Here is a 13,822-nt window from a genome sequence, read left to right as displayed (position 1 = left end):
GGCACGGATGCAACAATGAGCTTCAAGTTCAAGCCAGGGCAATGACACACTCCGCTGGCATGGTGCAATGGTGACATGGTTTTAGAGTACATAAAAGCAGGTTGAAAACCGATGGAGTGTCAAAGGCAGCTCCAGATGGTGCGGTTGGTGTTAAAGGAGTGGAACGGCTCGAGTCATGGCTCACAGCTTTTTCGATAGCCAAAACATAGATATTCTAGCTGTCTTGACTCTCAGGCTGCTGTGAGTCCCAATCCATGGACGCAAGGATAAGATTAATCCTTGTTCTCGGGCACTCCCCACGTGGGAGGCAAGCACACACCTTCAGAGCTCCTGCAACACAGTGAAGTCCTGGGCAGGTATTTGCCTGGCAGAGATGAAGGTCATGCTCCAGCAGCAGGTCACCCCACCAATGTGCCCTGGGGAAGATTCGGGAGCAGGGCTTGTCTCTGCTTTGGACACTCAGTCTTCACCTCTGGCAGGGAGCTTTGGAAAGGTCAACCCTCCCAGAAGAGGTCCATCACATTCTTCCTTAGGTGTTTCTTCCAAAGTGAATCTCCGAAGGAGAGACCCCTTCCAGTCAAGGCAAATATCTACAATCGATTGGACAAAAGCAAGACTGCTTTAAGGGTATATGACATCATAGACAAAGAGCTTTGTGTTAAAGGAAGTGGAGGGGGCAAGAAGGAAGAGAGCTAAAGAGAGAAAACAAGATAGTGGAACCTTCCTCTAGCTGGTCTGAGCCCCCCCTGTCTACATTAGCTCCTCCCCTTCCCTTGTCAATAGCATCAAAAGTCATTGTGGTATGCAGCACCCTGGTATGAGGCTATTCCTTCATTTGTCGAGGGTGTACCCTTTGATTCCTGTATGTAGGACAGCTTCCATTAGAGTGGCTGTCTCACTGGGTAGGGTGTTGCCTGTCCACACAAAATGTTGAACAGAGGAAAACCCCATGGCTACAGTCTTACATGGGGCAGCATAGACAGCCTGACTGGGGGATGCATACAATCCTCCCACAACTGAGCTGGGCTGACATGTGTGATATACAACTGATGTGGCTTGGATAATTATGAGAGATGCTAGCCACCATGCCAGGAACTCAGGTATGGTTTATTTATACTTTTTAATATGCCACCAGGATAGACACTCTCATAGTTTTGTGGTTTTGGGATCAGGGTGCATGTCTTAAATGCAGCCCCTCTACTGCACGGACCTGGCTGTCACTGCAGCTTTGAAGATAGCACCTGTGATCCCTAATCTTGCTCTGTCCCATTGTTGAGCAGGTGCTGCAGATCAGGGTACTGACCCATCAGAGCACATGTGTATATTATTCTTTTGACATGGAGCTTATAAAAGGGAGATCTGATTAGCAGATTTCCCTTCCTGAGATGATAAAACTCATATAATGTCATTACTATAATAAAAATAAAACAGCTCATCTACACCCTTGCCAATGGGCAATTTGTCACAGTGCACAACAGGACTTTATCATCAGAACTGGTGTGATGCTATGAATAGGTGTCTAGCCGTAGTCTTCCTAATTGTTGTGATTTTTTATGATAATTAATATTACATATTCAACATGGGCTCCTGTAAGGCTTCCACTAAGGTTAGACACACTAGTTCTGGCAGCACCAAATAATTTCAATAACCAATACACAGATGCACACCTATATTTCTGGGTAGTTCTAAACAAGTTGACTAGGGTTCGTACAGGTGTTTGAGGGGCGGTCGAGCGAGGATCATTTACAGATACTCCAGGTTAAGGTATGGTGTTTTAACATCTCAGGCAAGCTCAGAGCACTGAGGTTGATGTCTACCAGATAATGAAGGGGTCTGAAGTAATACTGACTTGTGACATATCATGTTGTAGGTTACAATACCTGCAGGGGTTTCCTATAAACATACGGCTAAACTACAGCATTGGATTAACATATTGGGAATTTAGGGGTCACTCAACCACAGTATCTGATGTAGAAGGTATGCTGGGGTTTGCATTCAAATCGCTATATTGAAATACTTGGATTATACTGCCTTTTTGAGTAGGAAACTAGGATATTTATGGTTTGTTTCACTCTAGATGGGTAATGGGAGACTAGCTTGATGAACCTCTCACACTGTGATGATCATCTGTCATGCCCCAGACCTGGAAGGTATGGCATCGATGGGTTTCTGCACATCGCAGGTTGTGATTGCCTTTTGGAAGCGTCAGGCGCGGTCTAGCCTTCCACCAAAATGGCCGTCGCCCCACGGCGTTGCTATAACAACACGTAGAAGCATACGTCCTGTGCGTTGTATCGCTCCATGGTACCCGCTGGCGTTCTGGTTCCCTAACCGCTCGCAGTTCCTCCAGTATCGAGTTTCGCCTACATTTTTTGCGGCAGCCTCAGTCGCTGCTCCTTTCATTTCTCTGCCTCACTCTGCTTTAGAGATCCGCCACCCCTTTTTCGGCGCACCTCTCCCTGCTGCTCTCTCCTTCTCTACTGATACTGGCTTTTCAGATCTTTCGCTCCTCTGCATTCTAATCCCTCTCACGGCTCGCTTCCGGGTTCGCCGTGACCTTCCTCCTCCACCTGTGCTCCTGCACGCGCTGCAGCCATTCTGGCCTTCTTACTCTAGCAACCTTCTTATTCACTCATTTTTACTTTCATCTACCTAATTTCCACTTACCTGTCTCATACTTACGGTCCAAACCATCTGGGCCGTTTAACATCATTGAGGCTTGCCGTGGCACACCTCCGCCTGCCTTGTGGAACATCTGGGGTTTTTGGTGCCGAAGAAGCTTTTCCCCTGAACCTGAGGTGGGCTTTCTGGGGGTCCCTTTTGGTGAGGAACTTGTTTCCTGCAAAGGTGGCCTCCAGTGGAGCCTGTCCTTATCTGCACGATAAGAGGGTAAAGGTCAAGAAGAAGACCAAGAAGGTGACTTCCCGAAGGAGAGGAACCTCAGAGACAAGGAACACTCAATCAGAAGAGACAGGTGAGGAGGGGTCAAGGGAGAGATCCTTAGACATTGCCAGCCACGACAGTATACAACGGCCACAATCCCCTATGGCATCCCTGGAACAATATCAGGAATTTGTGGCCGCCATTCAAGGGTTAACTGTTCAAATGCAGAATATGCAGGCCGAAAACACTACTTTAAGACAGCAGGTGGCCGCGTGCAGTGAGGAGAGAGGAGATCTACCTCCCATGCCACTGTCTTTTGGCAAGTATGACAGAAATCCCAAGTCTTGGAAGGAATTTATGGACACCTGCCGGGTATATTTCACTTTCAGACCTAAGGCCTTTGAGACTGATAATGCTATGGTGGGATTCCTCATTTCCAATATGGTAGGAAATGCGTTTGCCTGGGCCACCCCCTTGGTGACTAACAATGACCCAGCATTACTGAATTTTGACCAGTTCTCACAGCAGTTCCAATCAAGATTTGACCGACCTGAGGTTGTATTTGCATCATACGAAGCCCTGCTTGATGTCAGAAAAGGGGGTTCTGATGATCAGACTTACGTCTCTAAAATTCAGAAGTTGGCTACCAATTACGGTAGGACAGATTCGCACAACAGACCATATTTAGAAGAGGACTTCATGAAGATCTCAAGGATGAGTTGGCACAAGTTCCCCGACCTGGTTCCTTTCAGGAACTTGTAACCCTGACCTTACAGATTGAATTCCGCCTAAATGAGAGACGTATGGAGAAGAGACGGCAAAGAGGATACTCTCCCTTGCATGACCTCCCTCCTTCCTTAAAGGAAATAGCCAAGACAGAACAAACCTCCAAAGAACCAATGCAGATCGGGTCGGCTAGGGGCCCCCTCACTCCAGAAGAAAGAAAGAGGAGATGAGAATTAGGCCCCTGTATGTATTGTGGGTCCTCTAAACACCTGCTTTGCAACTGTTCGGATGTCCCTCCGAGGGAGAAGGGAAACGCTTTCCCCCAAGTCTGTGCAGGGGTGACATCGGGGGAGGTCAACGAAAACCTTGATACTACACCCAAGCAACAGGATTAGCTGACGATTCCAGACTGATGGTTTAACTTGTCCAGCTACAGTTGACATCCAAGAAGACTGTGGAAGTTTTAGCTAGGCTAGATAGTGCAGCTGCAGGAAATTTTGTTGACGTCACCTGGGCAAGGGAACATGGAGTACCTGTACTGAACAAATACTGAGCCATTCCGGTGGAGGGAGTAGACGGCTCTCCTCTGACCTCTGGTCCCATTGTGTTGGAAACTGAACCTATACCGGTGCTGATGGGGAAGCACCAAGAGTTGATTAGATTTGATGTCATCAGGGTCGCACACTTCCCAATAATTCTTGGGGATACCTTGGCTAATGAGACACAATCCCCGGATTGACTGGTCTGTCAATACATTAAGTTTTGATTCTGGGTATTGTCACAAGAATTGTTTCTTCACAAAAAGAACAGGTGGGTCATGATACCTCGCTTCCATCAACTGTGTTATTGAGTGTTCCAGTAGCCTACCAAGCCTTTTCTGGTGTATTCGAGGACAAGGTACCTCGACTGTTACCACCTCATAGACCCGAGGATTGCTCTATTGAGTTGCAAGAAGGAGCAGTAGTACCCTTTGGAAGAATGTCGCCTCTCTCTCTTTCGGAAAGTAAGGCTCTCAAGGAATACCTCGAAGAAAGCCTTGAGAATGGCCTTATTTGTGAATCCCGATCATCCGGGGGAGCCTCATTATTCTTCATCCCCAAGAGAGGCACCACAATAAGATTACCCTTCCTGATAGGAACCCTATGCCCTTGTTCCAGGACATATTAGAGTCAGTGCAAGGTTCAACCATCTTCACCAAGCTAGACCTCCGGGGGGCTTACCACCTTCTTAGGATTAAGGAGGGAGATGAATGGAAGACCGCTTTTAGGACTCCCCTACGTCTCTTCGAATACCGAGTGTTCCGGAGGTCCAGAGGTTTTTGGGTCTGTCAAATTTCTATCGCCGATTTATTCCCCAGTTCTCCAAGATTGTTCTTCCAATCACCGCCTTACTTAAGGAAGGGGTCAAGTTTCATATGGATTCTTCAGCCATCCAAGCCTTCCAAAATCTCAAGGAATTATTTACATCAGCTCCGATTCTGGTTCAACCGGATCAGTCGCGTCCTTTTATATTGGAGATGGGCGCCTCAGATGGTGCAATAGGGGCCGCCCTTCTACAAAACACGGAGGATGGTTTGGAACACCCAATTGCTTACTATTCCAGGTCACTGACACCCAGCGAAAGGAACTATTCGGTGTTGGAGAAGGAATTGCTGGCTATTAAGAAATCCTGTGAGGAATGGATACATGTATTACAAGTATCTATTGAGCCCTTCATCATCAGAACTGACCACAGAAATCTTCGAGTGCTCCAACAGATGGAATGTGTCAACACCAGCCATGCCAGGTGGGCTTATTCTCACAGTTTGATTTCCAGATCACCTACATCCCTGGCTCACAAAACACTTTGGCTGACGCTCTATCCCAAAGCCAGGAGGTTACCCAGGAGATCCACGGTGGAAGAGAGCTGCTCTTGGCCAACAAGAAGTTTATTGCTGTGGTTTCCAGGTTCTTCCAAGCAGACCAAGATGGGATCCAGAACGAAGACAGGAGAAACCCCATTTTGATCCAGAACGATGGGTTATTGTACCATAAGAAGGCTCTATTCATCCCGACGGATGATTTGCGGATGCTGGTGCTAACCTGGTGCAATGGGCCGCCTCTGGCAGGTCATAAGGGCTTAAAGAACACGGTGGAATTGGTAAAGAGACTCTTCTGGTGGCCAACCCTGTCACAAGATGGGGGTCCCTTTTGGTTAGGAACTTGTTTCCTGCAAAGGTGGCCTCCAGCGGAGCCCGTCCTTATCTGCACGATTAGAGGGTAAAGGTCAAGAATAAGACCAAGAAGGTGACTTCCCGAAGGAGAGGGACCTCAGAGACAAGGAACACTTCATCAGAAGAGACAGGTGAGGAGGGGTCAAGGGAGAGATCCTTAGACATTGGCAGCCATGACATCATCACCTTGTTTAATTCGGTTTATGTTGATGTCAATTGTTGGGATTATTTTTCTCACTTGATTGGTGACCCTACGTATGCACTGATTTTGATTTGTGTTTTGATCTGTCGGTTGTCTACACCTTCTTTGGGGCGGCTTTTGATGTTATAGCTAGGGACATTAACTTTGCATGTCAATTTAGTTATCTACATTACACTCTTTGGGTTTGACTCTCATGCAGGTAAAATCAGTATAATTTGTTCTTATTATATCATACATGGGGATCTTTTCTTTCATCGTGTTCGACTAGAGGACACACTATCTCATTCATTTTACGGGACACTTGTAAAAAGTATACTACCTCCTGTTGAGTAATAGGGTGAGTGAATCAAATGTATACTTTATCTCATTTTATTAGATATGTTATATGCTTTGAAATCTATGTGAATATTTATGATGTCATTTAATATATTTACAGATGCAATTCTTCTCTGCTCCTGAAGAAGGGTAGTTGACCGAAACACATTGTGCTATAGCATTTTATTTGTGATTGGGCCTAATGATTATTGTTTTTATTTTGAATACAATGTATGATTCTTTGAAAGTTTTTGCTGTATTATTGTTTAGTGACTTGTGTCTTTATTGACTGCTTTCAGTACATTGGTGTGCAGGAGACACAAGTGTTTTATAGATTAAGACACTTTTTTTTCTTAGCACCAAATACTTTCTCAGACTGTACACTGGTACAGGGATATCTTATGGATTCTATGGCTACTCACAGAAGTGCTGTTGAGCACATTAACTGCCTATCCATGTGATATGGGTCAGGAAGTAAGCACCTGAGCTGCTAAACATGTGCTGTATATTCCTGTAGGCCGAGCCAAACTGAATATTCCCTACTCAATGAAGAGTTCATCACACAGGCTCTCTAGTCTATTACTATCATTAGTGTTTACAGATGATGCCAAGTTGGCTGAAAATAAGAGGAAGGTGCTTTCCAGTGATGCAGAGAATGTTCTGGACATCTCTGTTGCTCTGTTGATCACACATGTATTTGTATTGTCTCCCTACCTCTGTCCTTCATGCAGTGTATTTTCAAAATATCACATCAGTGCATCTTTGCTGTTTTAAACTTTGTGTCTTTCTCTGGTTTTATATAGTTGTCGTCTGGCACACATGTCTGAAAATAAGCCACTTTAATCTTGAAATGTGGGTTGAGAATGGATTCCACATGGTAGTTAATGTTATCTTTCACTGAGGCAATGTGTAGCTACTCCATGCAGGGTTGAGAGTACTTCCCTCAACAACCACACTGTATCCACCTTACCAACCAAATAATGAGAGCTTATCATAATGGATTGAGGTTAAGTTCTTTCATGTATACAAATGGCAGTATCTCATTGAGTGATACATTGTGCCAGTTAACACATGTGGGGGTATTAGTGGTGGAATGTTTAACTTACAAATCCTTTATGCTGCCTTTCAAACACACATGTGAAGGAATATCATTTAATTTCCTCCATCTTTGTACCTCTTTGTTTGTCCTTCTCAGTATCAGTGGTTCTAGTTACATGTGATGCACCAGACAATCACAACATTCATAACATGTATATTTCCCATTATCATCATCATATTCTCAAACTCATCGGATGTGGATTGTGTTGGTGCAGACCAGTAACTTCCTCTGCATTGTCTGTTTTTTCTCCCAGCTCATCAATACACACAATCCGCACCTCTCCCCTTCTACCCAGCGACAATGGACTGAGCAGCATCCTCCTGCTCCTCGTTTAGCTCCAATAACTGTGCATGTATTACTTTATCTTGCATATGAAAGGGATGTGTGGCAGAAGTTGATACTGAATGTGACAATAGTACCTTCAGGTTACCAAGCACAATTATGGCATCCATGGGGAACACAACAACTGCCGTCTCTCAGGTACAACATTCTATAGATCAATGTCAACCTCCCTCTGGCACATTTCAGTGCTCCAAAAATGTTGGCACTCATGAGGGTTATGCGTCCTTCCTATATCCAATTATGTGATGGGTAGAGGTTTTTGAATTGATATTAACCACTTTAACTTCCCACTTAACCATTCTTAGCCTGTCTGTGCCATTGCAGAAGTGGACCAGCCATATGCAGATCAGTAATGGAAATGCCATTAATTGGAGCAGACCACCATGAATTGCTAGGACAAGTGTCCTCCTCAAGGAAATACAAGCAACTCCAGACATTGTTTGTCTTTGTTGGGTCTCATCAATGAGGTGAAGCTTAGTTTCCTATGGTACAGCGAGCAAGGCACCCATGTTTGGGCATACCCTCTATCACTTAAAGAGAGAAACTATAACCACAAATGTGATGAGTGAATGGTTTTGAATGAATCTTAATAAGGCTGAAACAGGTTTTGGGTTCTTTGTGGTCTCATGCAGAAGGGATGTGACCTAGTGGCGTAACACAAGATTTGCCCTCCCCCCCGCAGTGAGCCAACAAATCACATGTCGCACCACACTGTAGGCCATATATATATTACCACGCTTGTGCGCAAACATGCTGCTGCAGGGGTACGCTGCACACTGTACTAGGAGAGCGATATATATACATGTGTTTAAATGCATTATACAGAACACTTTCTGGTAAAAAGCCAGAGCATTTGCTTTTGTATTGTAGGGTAACACCAGTCCAAACATCCAATAAATGCAAGTCACCAACAGTGCACAGGACCATTCATTCTTACATGTAATTAATGCTTTGCGATTAAAAATGGTGTCTAGTCAAATGGTCGACAGACAAATGGTCGACACAATTTGGTCGACAGGACAAATGATCGAATTTTTTTTAATTTATATATGTATATATTAGGTTTTCGTTTAGGAAAAGAGGGGTTTTTAGCAAAAAAAAGGGTTGGAAAAGGAAATTTGAAACAAAAAAAAAGAAAATTCGACTATTTGACCTGTCGACCTTTTGGTGTCGACCATTTGTCCTGTCGACCATTTAGATTCGACCAAATGACAAACAACCATTACAAATGCCATGCCACAATGAAAACATTTCCAACTGGCTGCACATTATAGACCAGTCTAGACAAGTAATAACATATTACAGTAAAGCATGCCAGGCCACATTTAGACATACCTAGACTGGTTGCACCAAAATGCCAGTCAAAGCAGCAACACATATCATGGTTGTTGTATCACAGATGCCCAGATACATATACAATGCCACAGTAAGAAGCCTCTAAACTGGCAGCCACCAAATGCCATTCCAGCCAGGTAATTAAACTTAGCAGGACTGCTTTAGCAGAGATGCCCAGTTAAAGAAAAGTCAGGCCAAACTAAGAAATGACTAGATTGGCTGCACCAAAATGCCTGTCTGGCCGCTAACACCACATATCATGCCTGCTTCACCTGGAGATGGATTACCATTACGATTTATCACACACTCCCTGTCCCCCCCCCACGCATCCCATCTCCCTCCCACACCCTGAAGGGTAGAAAGGGTAGAGAGGGGACAGGAGACCGCTCATTCTCACAACAGTCTGTAAGTGGGTGCTTCCAGACTTAAAGGAGAGAGTTAGCTGCTTGTAACATTGAAGCTGCACTACAATAGTCTCAAAAGAATGTGTAAGGAAGTTAGATGTCACCACACAAATAAGTTTGCCCATTCCCCTATTGGCTATGAAGTTAGCGCCTCTCATAACATTTGAAGGGTTACTCCCCCACCCACCGAAATCTTGGGTTTTTAGCACCCCTGAACACAAGCACACTCACCATTCACCATACACATACAAACACACACCAAGCCACCCATACATGTAAGTGTACACCCATTCATCATACAGGTACACCCAGGCAGCCACTCATGCATTTAAGTGTGCACCCTTTTACAATATACTCACAGAGACATACCCAGGCCACCACATATACACCATGCACTCACTCATTAATGCACATTACATTATAAACATATATCTGTATATACGCACACTTACATGCACGCACACACATTTAAAGAAAATACATTTTCTTACCTGTAATCTGTTGGTCCAGGGCACGAGAGCTTCAGCTCCCTGCATCAGCCAGAAACGTTTGTTCCCGTCATCTGCAGAGGCTCTGGAGGCCTCTGTGTCATTGGCAGGAGAAAGCCCTAGTGTTCAAAAATAAATTATTTCTTTTTGAAGTCACTCTGAATTAAAAAATAAAGGATTTCCGTTAAGGGACGAACCGGAACAGAAATCATTTCTTTATGAAGACATAGTGACTTCTTTATGGAGGCTTCCATGTCATGGAGTGGGGTAGCCCTCAGACTTCATAAAGAAATAGTTTTTTTTTGTAGTCACTCTGCCTTCATAAAGAAATTATTTCTGCAGAAATAATTTCTTTATGAAGGCAGAGTGACTTCAAAAAGAAACAATTGACTTTTTCGGTTTAGAATTTTTAATTCTTTTTTCTTTTATTTATTTTTTCCTTTTGGTCTGAGGGGGCCCCCTCCCACGACAACTCCAGGGACCGCTGCTCCATGGGGGCTGTGGGGGCCCCCGCTATGCCAGTGATGTGAACAAGCAGTTTGGGCTGGACTCCCTTTGTGGTGTGGGATGAAGCCTGATTAGCATATGGTGTTTTCCCTTTCTGTAATGTGTTGGGAGACTGCACTACGATAGTCTGGAGTGTTGCCCAGAGAAATGCCTCATTCAAAAACTTCAAGTCATCACTCCTTTTGTTTTGCTTTGTTTCCCACCTACTCAGCCAGGAAATTGCATGTTTGTTTATGTAATGCAAGGAGGTCACTGTGATTCTCTCCTAGTTAGTGCTAGTAGACACAATAAGATGGCATGGGTGTTACACACTCAGTTTCCGCCACTCAATATAATTGCCTACATCCAAACATGCCTGGGAATTTCTCTTCCCTAGCCACTGGCAATGAATATGAAGAGGGTGTATATCATGCAAAGTAGTCTTTGGCAGTCTCTCCTCCCTAGTACTAGTAGATGCAAGACAATGGCATGTGTGTTGTATGCTAAGTAAGAGCCACCGAATCTAGTTTCCTGCCACCATCCAGTGATACGAATTTTGCTAGAATTCTCTCCCATTTCAGAAGGATGTCACACTCAGTGACAATCAGTTCATGTGTATTTTATTTTATTTATTGTATTTTGGTTCATAACAAACCTTCAGCAAATTACATCCTCAACATTTCCATCTTTAAAAATAAACTTCATTTAACCAACCTTTAACAAAATTCATCCTTAATATTTCCCTTTATGTAAAATACAATCATCAGTCTTTCCTTAAAACCATAATCCTTTACACTACTTAAAATAAAATTGTTCACTTGATTTCATTTCATTGGGCTTTTGCCATAAATACATATATAAAATTGAATACAATGTGCATAGTAGTTACAAAGGATTCATATATGTTAAAAATCAATGCAGGGATAAAAATACAGATAGCCTTAATAAAAACCTAAAAACAATACTTCGTAATTCATAATACTCAGGGTCAGCAACACGTGATAACTGCTGCAATGTTTACAAATGAATAATGCTAGTTAAAAGTCAAGTATTTCTAGCAACATCATAAAGTGCAAGAAGAGTAATAAAGTGCATATGTTTTAGATCTCAGAACGTCGTTTTTGCTCTTTTTCGCCAGTCTTGATGGAGATGGCTTGCTACAAAAAGCACTACTTTTATATTGTCTCTACTCCTGAAAAAGCAAAAGGTTCATCACCTGTTTGACATATACCGTGTGTATTAGATATGGTTTTTAGATACATGCACGAGCCACGCATTAGCCCTAGCAAAAAAATTGAAAATGATTCAGGGATTCTTTGGCGGACCCACAAACCAGACATAGGAAATTTTCATTTGGCTCCCATTTTTTGTGTGACATCCTAAATTCAAATGGGAGATTCTGAACCTCATATACAGGCTACATGCAAGTTGTGGATTAACCTGATCTAGGTATTTTTCAAACCCCATTAACGATTTTCCAGACAAATATGTTGTTCCTGTGGACAACCCAGTGCAAGCGTTGGCCAAATTAACCTCAGTTATTTCTTGCGAGGCATTCTTGACTTTGGCCACATCACCTAGCATAATTCCAGAGTGATTGAACCACAGATCTCCCAATTCTATTTCCATCAAGGATTGTTTAACATGTTGCAACCAAGGAAAGGATCTACCACCCTCGTCATCCAATATGTGAGTGAGAACCTCATGGTATGTTTTTCGTTCCGGGACCAACCACAGCCTCAGCCAATAGAGTGCTTGTCTAATTAGAACCTCATTCTGCATAGGCATGAGGCCCAATTCTAGATAAATAGGGGTACTCGGGCATGATGTTGGCAGCCTGAGTAACTTTTTCATGAAAGATCTTTGTACCAAACCCAATTTATGGTTGGCCGAATAGCCCCAAATTTCTGCCCCATATATGACTGCTGATTTAGCCTCCACTGTATACATTATTATGGCAGGTGAAATGGGACCTTGGACATGGGTATGGAAGAATCTCCTGATTACTCCACCCATATTTTTCCACGGTTAGACTGGATTTATGCATCTACGATGACCAATCACATTGGTCATTGAATCTTACACCTAGGTAAGCATATTGGATCACTTGTTCAAGGGGGGAACAATTGATGTTCATCTTGAGATTCATGAATTTATTAAACTTTGGATGGGAGAACAATGTTTTAGTTTTCCCTCTATTAATCTTGGAATTAAGCTCCAAGCATGTATGCACAAAGGCAACGAGGGTGGTCGCAAGCCCCCGCATCGATGTGGATAATAGGACTGCATCATCTGCAAAGAGGAGTATCAGAACCACATCATGACCCAGCCTTGGATAGTCCAGGGGTTTCAATCTAATGTGGCGAACCAATTCATCAATATATAGTAATAACAGGAGGGGGCGAGGACGCATCCCTGCCCCACTCCCCTGGTCACCCTGAATGAATCTCTTGAGTTCTCCCCCCAATGCACTGATGTAGTGTTACTGGAGTAAAGTTGGTTTATAATCCATAATAGGTCCACGGGTACCCCCCTTTTTTAATCAATATTTTCCACAGCATCTCTCTTGACACGCAATCAAATGCGTTCCTAAGATCTATAAACACAGAGAATACCTTCATCTTTTTAGAGTTGTGTATTTCTGCATGATCAAATGGAAGCGGAAGGCATGGTCCATTGTACTTATTTTGGGGGAGAATCCAGCATGGAGATGGTCAATCACATTTCCCTGCGTCAGCCACTCCTGGAGATGCTCATAAACAATTCTGGTGAATCTTTCTCCACTCCATCCAGCAGGGAAATCGGCCTGAAATTTCCTGTGTCCTTTCTCCCTCCAATTTTATAAATTGGGATTATTTTTGCATTTTGTCAAGTGGGGGAGACCTTATTATGTTTGAGAATTGTTTAGAACAAAAGCCATAATGTTGGAGCCCATACTGTTGGTTCATCCTTAATTAATTATAAATTGTACAGTGGCTAAAACCAAACCCACATTCTCCCCAACTAGTAAAGCCATCCACCACTCTTCATGCGATAAAGTGCTAGTTGTTTCCAGGTATATTTTAAAGTGCAATGTTCTTTCATTAGTCAAACCAGTGCAATATAATAATACATGATTTAAGGTTTCTACTGAGGTCTACTTTTTGTAGCACCGGCATTGCAAGTCCCTCTATCCCAATTGTTGTTTTTCTGACATGACCTCTTTCGAAGGCACAAGATTCACATGAATTCTCATAAACTGGCCTCGGTAGGTACTATTCGCAAACTTAATCAGGTATCTTGTGTGTGACCGACTGCCTGTATTTTGTTGCGTATATGGTAAAGCAATTT

At 43.4% G+C, this 13,822-nt stretch overlaps 1 protein-coding gene across 3 annotated transcripts in view; it reads right to left on the bottom strand.

The window, feature by feature from the left end:
- LOC138481051 (transmembrane protein 182-like) overlaps positions 1 to 13,822 on the bottom strand; it is a 498,008-nt gene that overhangs the window by 221,055 nt on the left and 263,131 nt on the right. The window contains exon 4 of one of the 3 annotated variants that reach the window (XM_069612918.1): positions 10,010 to 10,125. The exons of the other annotated variants lie outside the window; for them this stretch is intronic. Coding sequence (XP_069469019.1) covers positions 10,010 to 10,125 — 116 coding nt within the window. The remainder of the gene's footprint in view (positions 1 to 10,009; positions 10,126 to 13,822) is intronic. 3 annotated transcript variants of the gene reach the window in all.

This window comes from Ambystoma mexicanum, chromosome 5p, assembly GCF_040938575.1.
Source record: "Ambystoma mexicanum isolate Mex_15411 chromosome 5p, UKY_AmexF1_1, whole genome shotgun sequence".
In the NCBI taxonomy this organism is placed as follows: Eukaryota; Metazoa; Chordata; class Amphibia; order Caudata; family Ambystomatidae; genus Ambystoma; species Ambystoma mexicanum.
Note: the sequence above shows the minus strand (reverse complement) of the source record. Positions and strands in the feature narration are given on the sequence as shown.